Source organism: Brachycentrus maculatus, unplaced genomic scaffold (assembly GCF_059751285.1).
Source record: "Brachycentrus maculatus isolate JH-2025_06_01 unplaced genomic scaffold, ASM5975128v1 h1tg000306l, whole genome shotgun sequence".
Taxonomy (NCBI): domain Eukaryota; kingdom Metazoa; phylum Arthropoda; class Insecta; order Trichoptera; family Brachycentridae; genus Brachycentrus; species Brachycentrus maculatus.
This window is the reverse complement of record NW_028281056.1, coordinates 1,481,853-1,496,388: the sequence shown is the minus strand read 5'-3', so window position 1 is coordinate 1,496,388 and position 14,536 is coordinate 1,481,853. Positions and strand designations below refer to the sequence as shown.

Genomic DNA, 14,536 nt, shown 5'->3' with positions numbered 1-14,536 from the left:
GCTCTCTATATTTAGTCTTATTGTTTTAGCACGTATTACCCGGAGCCAATGAATTAGAGTAGTTGAAATGCACTTTTCTGTAATATTTTATATGTAATTACTTCTCTCTTGTATTTACGTTTATTTTACCTTGAACGAAAATATTTGGGCCCAAAGTATGGTAGAGTAGAGCGGCTGAACTGCACTGGTTTACTTTTTTTTTCCATACAATATGTCTTTGAAAACACTGCATTAAATACTTATGTAAAAATCTTTTATTTGTAATTTACCTTGTATTTATATTCGGGGTACAAACACTAAAGGAAATTATTATGAAAAAAACGTGTCTGTTGAAAATTGAATTTTAATTCATATATAGAAAATTTTGAGTGTGTTCACAAAGCAGAATTTTCTCCACTATTATTTTACTTATTTTTGACATCTCAATATAGATGAAGAAGACTATGGAAGTCTGGGTATTTACAGTCTGGAATGTGCTAAATGAAAGCTTTCTCAATAAAAAAATATTACTGATGATTTTGGTTAAAGATAAAAAAGCCGTACTTACTACGTACAATTTACGATTTCTCGATATGAATTTGAATTTAGCATATACCTAAGTATTCATAAATCATAATGGCAGAATTAATCTCAAAGTTCCGTTTTAATTGTCTTTTTATACAAAAATATAATACATCGGGTCGCAGGCTACCGGATGATGCCAAAACGGCAGACAAAGGTGCGGGATCTTTGGTGATTCGGTGATTTCGGATCTTCGGAGAGGATTCTAGTATATTATTGGCTTTTCATTATTCCACCTTTCATGGCGGCCGCTACCGTGAGAAGGAGAGCTAATTAGTGAGGTGAACGGGTCAAGAAACGAGAGAATAGTGGAGTACTATAGCTCTTTAATAAAAGGGTACAAAAAAACTGCCAGTAATTAAAACTTACCGTATTTTTCACACAATACAAGAAACGCATTTTTATTTTTAATTAATATTTTACTGGATTGTTTTCTATTGTGACACGATACGGATTACATCGAAAAACTTGTCAAAATAGATTTTAAGACAAAGTGGCATTTACCAAGTAAAATAAAAATTAAAAATGGATAGATTTTATCACAAAACTGCCAAATCAATCAATGAAAAAACGCAATTTTTTCTTGGTTGATTTTTGCTGATATTGACATATTTTGTAATAATAATAATAAAACCCTTATCCGCACCCCAATGGTGCATAGGGCACTGCGTCGTACAAACGCAGTGTTATCTTAATCATTAACACATGAAGGAAAGGTGATCAGCCCTCCGCTTCAGGCACCAGTCCAGGGTTATATTGAATAAATATTACAGTGAAAAAATCACCAATATTTATTTGACCCTCCCTGAGAATCGAACCCGGGACCTCCAATACGGTAGCCGAGCGTGCTGACCATTACACTACGGAGGCGGACTTGTAAAATTTATAAAATTATATTCTAGCTTCGTTTTAACCTATTTCATTTTTAGTTTGAAATATTGCATTCTAATAAAGAAGTAAACTCATCAGATAATTTAGTGAAATGAAATGGAAAAAAAGTTAAATAATAACTCATTCGTCGAGACGTCGAAGCCAATATTTATATTGAAAAAGGTTTTCAAAAGAAAACGCGAAAAAGGATTTTTGAAATGAGACAATCTAATTTAAGCTGTACGCGTATGTATGTATGTTTTTACACTAATGAACTATATCTTAAAAAAATAATTGTAGATTTTTTTTTATTGTTGATAAATTTTCGTTTATTCAAGTCGGCATGTCTTTCATGGATTGAAGAAAATGGCGCCGATTCTACGAAACCATAAACAATCATTTTATGCTATAAATACACTTTCAAAAGCGATTTGAATAAACACATCACCGAGATAAGATCAAACCAAATGGGCGAATTCCCGTAATTACCTGCTTATTACTATACATAAATGCTTAAAATATATGTTCATTTTAAAAACAACGTTACAAAAAAACAGTGTTTTGTTCTTAGGCAGAGTAGGTCCACATTTTCCGAGAAATTTATATTATTATAGTGTGAATCATAAAGTAAATAATAACTGACCTTATAATGTAGGTCGCATAGGTTATCCACGTTATTAGTCGGTGAAAGCATTAGTAAATGTCATTAATTGGAACATATTAGCAGTTTATTACTTATACAAGATAGTACAAGTATGTGTATGCAACACCGAGTGCCCTAACTATTGCTGTGATAATCTTTTACTCTCTTATCGTATCCATTATTCCTTCTCCATTTTCTTTCTACTACTTTTCTCTCCGCCTACCCCTGCGGAGAAGCGGCTTGGTGTTAGACTGATCAATCTAATGAAAAAATAATTTAATGTAAAACGCTATGGTATAAAATTCATCCATGTACATATTTTATTCAAACCCTTATCCGCACCCCAATGGTGCATAGGGCACTGCATCATATAAACGCAGTGTTTTCTTGATCGTTGACACATGAAGGAAAGGTGATCAGCCCTCCGCTTCAGGTATCAGTCCAGGGTAATATTAAATAAATATTAGAGTGAAAAAATAACTTTTTTTTATTTGACCCCACCCCTGGGAATCGAACCCGGGACCTCCAGAACGGTAGCCGAGCGCGCTGACCATTATTACATACAAAATACTGCATACATATTTTATAATTTTTGAAAAATAACTCAACGTATCGAATACTTCTAAAGGTGTTTATACTTGATATAAAAACATAAATCGTTCCTCTTTATATAAAATAACGAAATATGTTTCACGTCAAGTTGAGACACCTATAATATTGACATCTCATCCGTAGGGTGAATAATTTAGTTTCTGATATACTTAATATATTTTGTATATTAAAAGCATTGGTATACTTTGTGGTATGGTAATATAACACTCTCCTTATATTGACTGCGAAACTTGCGTCGCGGGTTCGATTCCCGCCAATTGCAAAATGAATTCAAGAAAGATTTATTTTCAATTGTTCATGGTGTTTGTGATGTATTTTTCACATTTACCTTCCCTGTCCTTACTATCCTACTTGCAGACAAGCATATAAAATAGACGCTTCGCGGGTAATTCATTAAAAAAAATTATCAATCACTTTGTGTACTTTTCACTTTTTGTGATACCACTTTGAAATGGAGTTCTACAAATTAAACGCCAAATCAATAAATAAAACCACTTTTATAAACACTTATTCGTGACAACCGGTTTCGTAATAATCATTCCATCACCAGGTCAATAAAATATGTAAAATTATTACGGTTCCACATTTGTACAAAAATAAAAATATAATAGATAATATTAATATTGCATTAAACAATAATGAAAAAAAAAATACTGAAAGGAGGACTTATTATTATATTTTTAATGAGAAGTTTTAAAATTAAATAGTATTCAAAAGAAATAATATGCCTTTACTTGTCCAGTCAAATTGTCGCACCACTGGTGGGCAATCGTCTTCTTCCCTCCATTCGTGCCATTCTTCAAGTGAGGAGTCAGTGGACCGCCACTGAACAGGTCCTCTAGTCCGTCGGATATGTCCGAGGCCAGGGCGGGCCTCACTTGGGGCCCCACAAAGTCGAACTGCCCGTCCCACATGTCGTACTCGAGCTCCCCGCAGTCCTCCAGCTCGCTGAACTCACTCACACTCCGCACACTCATTTTGGAGAATAATAAGAAACGAATCAACCACTGGCGACGGCCAAAAAACAAATGAGATCGGTGTCTTCACATCGCTATTATTATTTATTGCGATTTTGTCATATCACATTTAGAGAGGTCAACACTGATAAGCCGCGCTCCGACAGACAGGTTGGGTAGGTACTCCATGACCCGGTCCCGAGGTAACACCGAACGTATTAAATCAGTCAGTTTTATCATTGTTTTGTCGATACGATACTAGAGCCCGACACGCGATCCTCGAAATAACCGAGACTAACGTGATTCACGAGCGAAGGAAGAAGACTAATCATTTTCTACCGAAATTATGACCAATATACGTAGGTACACGCTTCGCGGAACGACTCGGTAGCATAAACAAAGCGGTTCGCAGTTTTGACAGCCCGCCAAATTCGGCCGGGGCGGAGCCACAATCCGCGCGCGAATGAAAAACTTTCAAAAATAGAACAAAACGCACTTTATACAAATTTGTTGCCAGGTGCGGAAATATTGGCGACCGATATCGAAGTGTCGCAACCGTAGCGTTCTAGCGATAGTGTTGTTGTGATCGTGGGGTCTACGCGAGGGTCGCGACCGATGACCCCCCTTCGAATCCAGTCGGCGGAATGTAATTACTAGATGGGGGGGAAAAAGCTCCGTTTGCGTGGTCGCGATTCGCGACGGAATGATCGAAACGCTTTTTAGTAAACGACATTCTCGTCAAATGCATATCGCGTCTGCTTAGGGCGTCGACCAGACGGCCACTGAATTAATGAATACAATTGAAGTATGGAAGGAGCGCCGCTGGGTGTTTACAATGTTCAACAATTCCTCATACATACCGCCATATCGCAACGCGCGTGCTGGTTTCTTGCGGGCTTCTACGATACATGTAATTTATTCATTATCTAACTCAACAGCCATGTGGTTCAAAGCATTTATCTATTCGGTGCAGCCATTAATTTAATATTGAAGAGTACAAAACGAAAGAGCGATGCAAGTATTATATGGTATATTTCGATACCTACCTACTTATATAGAATTGACGTAAATAAGTTTAACATTATAGACACATTTCATTATCAAATTTACGATTAATTTGATAAAGTAGATATAAAATTTTACAACTCTTATCTATCAGAGGTACCTGCTGACAACTATTATTCTTCTTCTTCATCGAATTGAAGCGGTGCTAACTCTGTTAATAAGAAATGCTTTAGAATCACTGAAATAGGAGTGGAATATATAGGTTATGTTGGAGATGACGTGAGTAAAGGAGCTCAGCGTGAAGGTTGTACTGAAATAGGGATAAAGAAATGGAGGTACGCCGATATAAACGGTATATAAAAACATAGAAGATATTAAAAAAAATGCGAAGATAACAATTTTAAATATACTTGGACGTAATTGTCTTATTGATAAAATCTTATCTTGAGATAAAACTATTTTATGTATTAAATGATGTGTGAAGTAGGTACTTTTATAATTTACATATTTATAAGTTATTACATTGAAACACGACACGCAAATTAGAAATGAAAAACTGCTTTATTGCCCTTTAAATCTTATCCAATGGAATTTGGCATATGTGTAATGGATCCATAACTTTGTACAACAAAATGTATAATTAATTTTAAAATAAAATTTAATAAAACATTTATCGTCGATTGTTTATATAATCGTTGGTATTAAGATAAAAAGTACCGAAAGGTAGAGAACTAGTTCTCTACAGTTTCCAGAGAGAGTGTATGTTTGCGGAGATAGAGATGAGAGAAGACAGAAGACACAAACCGCTTTCTTTACCGGTCAGTTGAAAGTTCTTCAGTTCCAAGAGACGAAAATGGCATGCCATCGCGCTGCACTTGCGACTTGCAGGTTCATTGACGTTCAACATACGTATACCACATCTCAAATGCGCATGGTTAAACCGCTTATAAAAGATTATCCGCTTATAATATTACCTATAAAGCTGCTTAACTCTCCACCGCGGAAACGATACAAGAAAAACCACACGATGTTATATCGTAGTAAATTGTTGAAAATGTGAGCCCGTTGGTTGTAAAATTGTTATTACTCGTATGTAAAATTATGAAACATGGATCAAATTAAATGATCGGCTAACCCGTTTTGAATTTTGAAGTAATACTAGTGCAATCGATTTCCAAATACTTAAATAAATGCCATCGATTTAAAGAGCCGCTATGAAGTACTCTGGATAAAACGAGCATGGAATTTTAATAAAAAAAGAATTGTGCATTACTAATGAGTAAATGATATTTGATTTCCAAAATGTCAACCACAATCTAAATATTTGTTATGCTGACACTTCCATCTTACTTAAAATCAGATGAATAATTAAGTGTTAATGCGTTCAAATGAAATAAACCGAAACAAAAATTACTAAAATCCAGGGTCGATTTTTTTTTTTTTAAAGTCATTTAGATATTAACTGAGAAGTAACCTGAACATAAAGAAAAATTTATATAATAAATAATCAAACATAAATATTAAATAAATAAGAGAAACACAAGTATATGAACAACAACAAAAATGAACCAGAACTATAGAAACATTTATTAGATTGTCTACTAGTTAAAAGTAATAGTCTGTCAACATTTACAAAACGCAATTTTTTATATAAGTTAAGCCGATCAATACTCGTTATTTCTACAGTGCAAAAAATTGACATAAATATTATTATTTCATTTTCCCCTCTCTGAATATGCCATCATGTCACCCTATAAATCTCCCCCACCCGCGTATATAAAAGCGACCCTTTAAAAGTAATTACACGGAACAAAACTGCGTGCAATATTTTATGCAAATTTCAAGTGTAAAAATAATTACTGAATCATTCCGAGATCATTTCAAGATTAAAAGATTCATAAGAAAGGATGACTGTACCAAAACATTATTCTTAAATCACACCAGAAACCTAAGAAATTTAACGTGAAAACTAAATAATTAAAAACAAGGGACTTATTTTTCAATGGAAATAATAAATTTTCAATAATTTTCCACATAAAATAATAAAATAAAAACAATAGTATTGAGATATTTTGTTGTATTTACCTAGCAATTGAATGCCGATAAATCATTTAACACAATAGGTAAAATGGCGAAAAAAAGTTCCAAATATGGCAACCCTAATTTAATCTTCCCGGTGACATCATTATTATTTTAGCGGGAGAGTGGTTGATCGATAATACAAAATAAGAAATGACGATTATTATTTTAGAGCTGCGCTGAAATGTCATTATTTATTCTTTATGCGCGCGTATTTTGACAAATTTATTATTGGGGCAGTGACATCAATTATTATTAGTGTGTAAGAGGACAGGGATCGCGATTATTCATATCTACCGGAAGGCCGGAAATGCAAACTAATAAATTTGACGTCATCGTCAAGAAAATTCCCGCCTATACTATGGTATTTTAAAATTATGATTAACGTAATTTAGTCAGAAAAACAAATATAGAACTATTATATAAAAATTTAACAGTGCGGAATGTAAAGTTTAAAAAAAAACAGTAGATGTGGAAAATTAGGTTAGGGATTTATTTGATGGTTTGTAGTTTTATTCACGGTAGCCATATTGTTATGTCGATAAGTTTTATCAACATATCGCTCACTCCTTTCAAGAACGTCATAAATCAAAAATCGTCAATTTTCAGTTGTGCATGTTTTCGGAATGCCCAGAAAATGTACTATATTCCAGCAAAAGCGACATATTTTAAACTCAATACTTACCCGCTACAGGGCAGAAAGTGTTGTTTTTGCATTTTGAAGAAAAGGTATTGTTTAATTATTATTTTTAAATGTACTAAATACTTTTCAAATGGAGGAAAAACATTCAGGTTTTACCTAAAAAGATCTGTTGCACAGTTAAAAGTTCAATAAGTGGCTTGATATTTATTTTTAATACATTTTATTTTATCTTTAAACTTTAAAAACGATCTCCTGAAAAATCAAGTTTTTTGATATATGACGTTGTTGAAAGGAGCGAGCGATATGTATTCTGATTCAAACAAGAACGGACAGCAATGTGTTAATACCTTTTGGAGTTTATTTTGTCTATTTATTATTTTCACTTTCATACAAGTTTTGATTTTTTTAGTTTCAAACTTTTATGCGCTATATTATTATATTTTTATACGATTTCCATATAAATTATCTCTAGACATTACTAAGACAATATTATATGTATATTTTATAAAAACAAGTCAATGGCGTTTACCTCCTCGGAACAAGTGGGGATAAACGGGTTTAATATAAAAATCAATAAAATAAAATGAATATAAATAGTTGAATGTTTGTCTTTATTAATGGCGAATGCCAATAACACAATAAAAAATAATCGAGTTTAGTTTTATCTCGTCGTATGCTAAAAAACGAAACAGAAAATCGATTTATTTATTATTTATTAAGGAAAAAAATGAGAAGTAAATTTCTGTGGGTGATAAATAAAAGTAAACGAAAAATACCATACAAACATGGCGTTGTTGAAATATAAATAACAAGGCATTTAGTAAATTCTCGTGTAATTATACGTTTTAAAAGTACCTAATTATGTTTGTATTATGTGTGTAATAAGCCTTCTCAGATAAATATAACACAATAGCTGGAATTTCTACAGACGGTACTCACTTTCGGGTTACCGAGTCGTGGGACTTTTCAACTATTTAACACCGCATCAATTAATAATGTATTAAATACTACAAAACATGATAACGCAGTTTTCTGCAGTTAACAGGCCACACCTAACGTAAAACGTGATGAAAATGAAAAAAATAAAGGTAAAGAAATATATTCCTTTAACTTTTTGATTTGAAAAGTGTTCGGCCGATAAAACAGAGCGCGACTGAGAAATTTCAAGATTAAATCTGTTTTCAGAAAGACTTAATATACTTACTTACTTAAAATGTCGTTCCTTTGTTTTTTTTAAAGCAACACCAGTGTTTTGAGTCTTTAATTATGAAACATATTTTTATCAATTTTAACTTGTAACACGTAATTTGAGAATAAAAGTGAAACCTAATATAAATGTGCGACTAGATTTTAGAACACGTGGTTAACGGAGAGATTTTGTCACTTACTGATGTTAAACTGTTTACGTTACGTTACGTTACGTTACGTGTTTACGTGACTAATTTTTAGGTAGAAGTTTAATTTTCCTAATATGATTATTAAGGTGAAAAAAATCCAATTATTTATAACATGACAATTATTTATTAATTTGGCGTTTAATTTGTAGAACTCCATCTTAATTTACGTATTAATTTTTAAATCAAACACATATTTTTTGAGTCTACTAAGTTGTATTTTATTAATAAAAAAAAACACATAAAAATTAATACTGTGACGATTGTTTCGCCTAGTTATGGCAATGACAATTATTGTATACCAACTAAGAAGGGTCCTATAATAATTAAGATAAATAAGCATATTTTAACTGATTTATTATACATATATATAGCATTTTTGTGAATTGCTGCAGTGCATTATTGAAGGTAAATAACACGATGAGTGATCACTATTAATTTTCCCATTGAGGCCAGTAGTAGAATTACTGCACAGCATTACAAAGCCAGACTAATAAGACAAAATAGAAAAATATTATTATTCTATGGAAACCAAAACCTCAAGAATCAAATGAAATAGAAATGTAAGGAAGTTTTCAAGACAGCAATGTCTGAATGTACGTTTCTTGAGTAGTGACTTTTATGCGGATGTGGTTTAACTGTTCGGTACAGAATACATTAAATTAAACAATAAAACAATTAATCTAAATGCTATGCATTATACATTGCCATAAAATGGTATTGCCGCGATATTATATACATGCATATCATGCGTATTGCACATTGAATGCAAATCGCAACGAAATGAGCGGATGTCTCGTAGACCTACCGCGCACGTTCAATAAACATGGCGTACGATTTATTTTTATTTTTATTTGATTTATTTGGAAATTTTACAGAACAGTTGAATACATACATTTACAATAATGTGTAGCAAAAAACAGGTAACGTTCCATACCAGGTAACATTCCATTCCATACGTACCATTCCATTTACAAAATTTCTGCTTCACTGCTTTCAACAACGTCATATATTAAAAAAAAACTTGATTTTTCAGGAGATAGTTTTTAAAGTTTAAACATTTAATTAAATGTTTTAAAAATAAATATCAAGCCAGTTATTGAACTTTTTACTGTGCAACAGATCTTTTTAGGTAAAACCTGAATGTTTTATCTCCATTTGAAAAATATTAAGTATACACTTAATATTAAGTATATATTTACCCGCTACAAGGCAGAAAGTGTTGTTTTTGCATTTTGAAAAGGTATTGTTAAATTTTTTTAATACTATAAAAATTAAACAATACCTTTTCGTCAAAATGCAAAAACAGCACTTTCTGCCCTGTAGCGGGTAAATATTAAGTTAAAAATATGCCGCGTTTGCTGGGATAAAGTAGATTTTCTGGGCCTTCCGAAAACATGCACAACTTAAAATTTACGATTTTTGATGACGTTGTTGAAAGGAGTGAGCGATATACAACTTCCGATTTCAATTTGAGTAGTGTGGTTGTCAATCATGGGTAGGATAGTGAATGTTACGCAGCTTATGACCGGTCATTAGCCCTTTAAACCCAGACATCCATATTCTTCTTCTTCTTTATCTAGTTGAGATGTCAATAAAAGCACCTAACTAATAAATTATTGATATATATATATATATATATATATATATATATATATATATATATATATATATATATATATATATATATATATATATATATAAATATATATATATATATATATATATATATATATATATATATATATATATATATATATATATATATATATATATTTATATATATATATATATATATATATATATATATATATATATATATATATATATATATATATATATATATATATATATATATATATATATATATATATATATATATATATATATATATGTACAACATTTGAGTGTGTCCAAATACTTATTCACAAAATCTGGATTATCTCCAATTACAGAATTGGTGAATGTTACACGTGTGTAAAGTGATCACTTAAACCAGCATATGACGGTCGTCAGCCACGTAAATGCATATATATATATATATATATATATATATATATATATATATATATATATATATATATACATACATATATATATATATATATATATATATATATATATATATATATATATATATATATATATATATATATATATATATATATATATATATATATATATATATATATATATATATATATATATATATATATATATATATATATATATATATATATATATATATATATATGTACAACATTTGAGTGTGTCCACATACTTATTCACAAAATCTGGATTATCTCCAATTACAGAATTGGTGAATGTTACACGTGTGTAAAGTGATCACTTAAACCAGCATATGACGGTCGTCAGCCACGTAAATGCCCAGACTTCCATATTCTTCTTCATCTTTGATGAGATGTCAAAAAATAATATGATTGATATATGGTTTAAACTACGAGAATTACCTAGTATATTCGTGTATTTATGAAACGTGTATAGGTCAAATGAATTAATGTGAAGGAATTCAGTCGAATGTGGAGACCTGGTGGGCGCAGCAAAGCGGCCAGTCCTGTATATTAATTATTTACAAACACATGTTCGTGTTGCATTCATGTTAGGTGCGCTGTATGTCTAACCAATTAACATTACTCGAAAACTGTCATGAAAGCAAACGTGAAATATATTTTCCTTGTTGGTATGTATATCATTTCAGGGCGTTTAGTAACTTTCTCTCTGGACTAAGAACGGACAAGACCAAAACGTAACCCAACTCCTGTTCTTAAAAATATCTATTCTTTTTAAATATAGGGTGATCAATTTATATTTTTTTTAAAAGTCCGCCTCCATAGTGTAGTAGTTGGGGCGCTAGGCTACCATGCTGGAGGTCCCAAGGTCGATTCCCAAGAGGGTCAAAATAAATATTAGTGATTGTTTAGTCTAATATTTATTTAATATGACCCTGGACTGGTACCTGAAATGGAACACTGATCACCTTTCCTTCGTGTCATCATGTTGATTTAACGATCAAGATAACACTGCTTCTATACGATGCAGTGCCCTATGCACCATTCGGGTGCGGATAAGGGTTAGAAGAAGAAAAAAAGTAATCACTTAAACCAGCATTACCTATTACGTATTATATTATACAAATCGTTGAAACAAGCGATATTCAAAACGTTTTTTTTAAGCAAACAAAGAAATAAAACTAACTATCAGGCCGCTTTATCGCAGGGGTAGGCAGAGAAAATAGAACGCCATACCACTCTGTCTTTGCAAACATTCATCGCCTCTTCCACATTCATGCATCTCCTCATACATACTCGCCGATTATTTCGACTCCTGACCTGACCACTTTCAAGTATTTGAAAAACTTGATCATGCCAATTTATGAAATATATACCTATAATATTAGTCTACATATCTATTGCTTAAATAAGAACTTTTTTTTGTATTACCGAACGTCCAAGTGACTCTGAAATCTAGCTACGGCTTATGCAACACCGTTTATCATGTCCCTACTCAGGCTTCAACTTTATAAGTTTCATAGCCTATGCCTTCTAACTCGTGAGTGGATTTACTCTTTTTAAAGTTACATACTATAATTTCATGTAATTCCTGAGTGAAAATTATTGATTATTGATTCGCACAGAAATAAGAACGATATTATATTGTTATTAAATATAAATGTAAAATTAATATAAAATGATTTATTCATTCACTGTTTCTGTTATAGACAGCTTTGCCTTCTTGAAAATCATTCTGGTCACATATTACAAGATATTACTACACCCACGCTCAGTTCCCTCCAAGTTTAAAACGGCATTGTAAAAGGAAAAGTCATGATTTCCTTTGAGAATACCGCCTATTAATGCAACAAAGAGCTGTTCAAATCTAGTTTCACTATCGGAAATCGGAAGAGATCACAGTCCTCGTTATCATACCCTACCGGAAGGGTGACTTCCTCAGATAATATGATGAAATAAAATATATTACATTATGGAGCACTGGTGTTGTCATCCACGAATCTATGGTATGGTTACTGCACAACTCAGTAAATGATTTCTTGGTAAACGGCAAAAAAATTAACTTATTAATGAAAATTAAAAATAAAAATAAAACTAAGGGACCACAACGCCGCTTGGCCGCAGGGGTAGACCCAAGTATTAGAAACACTTGTCTTCCTCCGCTTTCCTCACATATTTTATCTAATGTTCTATCTTTACTCGATCGACTCACATGCCCAGACCATCAAAAATCACCTTTCTCAATTTTATCTCAGTTATGCATTCTTTCTCATATAATAAAATAACTATTTACTTTTTTCCACATATATTTTATTTGATCAGTGACCGGGTTCCGATCATCACACTGGGTCGGTATAGCACCAGTCTAATGATGTCGGTAATGACGAAACCCGGTCACGGATCGAATAAAATATACGTGTAAGAAACTTTTCAAAGTTTATTTTATTACATAAAATGCAGTTCCGCGAAGCAATGTCAGTACAAAACATCAAAAAAATGCATTTTCTATTATTTTACACAAAGATCTATAATTTTCTCTTTTAATAACAACGACATTGGATTTTTCAACATTCATCATCGAATCACATTCCTTCCACACATTATATACCTTTGGCATGGCTGTTCAAACTCAAAACACTGTAAGGGACATTTTTTGTAGTAGGTATTTTTTGCATTTTTGGACTAAGTAGATGCTATTTAGTCCAAAAATGCAAAAAAAACGTACTTCAAAAAAAATGTCCCTTACTGTGTTTTGAATTTGGACAGCCGAGCAGCTCCTGCAGGTCTTGTCTACTATAAACAAGAAGCATTTATTTACGGATGTATATTTTTAAAGTTATGTTCAAAGGTCCATGAAGTCTTACCCTATTATGAAGGGTTATAAACTGGCCATACGTGTAAATAAAACGTGTATGTGGAGATACCCAGTTATAGGATAAATAAATATCACGTGACTGGTAGCAGGCCACGTGACAAGGATACAAAAATGCGCCTACCCCAATAGCTCGTAAAATAAAACTAATAAAAAACATCCCTTTAGAAAGCAATAAAATAGTCTACGCAAAGTAGGATGTTTACACAGGAACAGTCATAAAGAATGACAGGAAACGGGATGGAAGTAAGAATGGAAATATTTCCAGGATGAATGTGATGAAAAACCTGAATAAAACACTTAATATTATAATATACTACTTTGTTTTTAAACAATTTTTATTAGTACAAGTACATGTTTAACCCTAATGATGACAAGGTTCTTGTCGAAACCGGTTGGAGAAAGGTACAAATAAAAAGTGGTTAGTTGAGTGTTATCATCATCGTTAAATACACGAAGGAAAGGTGATCAGCCTTCCGCTTCAGGTACCAGTTCAGGGTCATATTAAATAAACATTGGGCTGAAAATCTCTAATATTTATTTTGACCATTTTGGGATTCGAATTCGGGACCTCCGGCATGGTAGCCTAGCGCGCTAACCGCTACACTATGGAGGCGGACAAAAAATTAATGAAACTTAATATTATTTTTCGATTTTCTTTTGATTCCAATTCAAACACACATTTCTGACTAGCTATGGATAAAATGTAAACATTCGTTTGTTTAAATATTAAATTTACTAAAGCAATTCACGGATTGCTTTGAAATTTTGAACAGCGTTGCATCCGTGTACGTGTTTATTTATTTATTTTATTTAAACTAGTGAAAACAGAAAAGAAAAATGTATATTGGCTTATCGCTACTTTATTTTC

At 32.0% G+C, this 14,536-nt stretch overlaps 1 protein-coding gene across 7 annotated transcripts in view; it reads right to left on the bottom strand.

Annotated features, from left to right (window-relative positions):
* LOC148304729 (rab11 family-interacting protein 4A-like) overlaps positions 1–14,536 on the bottom strand; it is a 137,222-nt gene that overhangs the window by 22,400 nt on the left and 100,286 nt on the right. Inside the window, exon 1 of one of the 7 annotated variants that reach the window (XM_088267857.1) lies at positions 3,415–4,426. The exons of 5 other annotated variants lie outside the window; for them this stretch is intronic. In XM_088267857.1, the coding sequence (XP_088123983.1) occupies positions 3,415–3,663 (249 nt within the window). In that variant the 5' untranslated portion in view covers positions 3,664–4,426. Of the gene's footprint in view, positions 1–3,414; positions 4,427–14,536 lie in introns of those variants that run through there. One more of the 7 variants, XM_088267858.1, reaches the window with a different exon arrangement.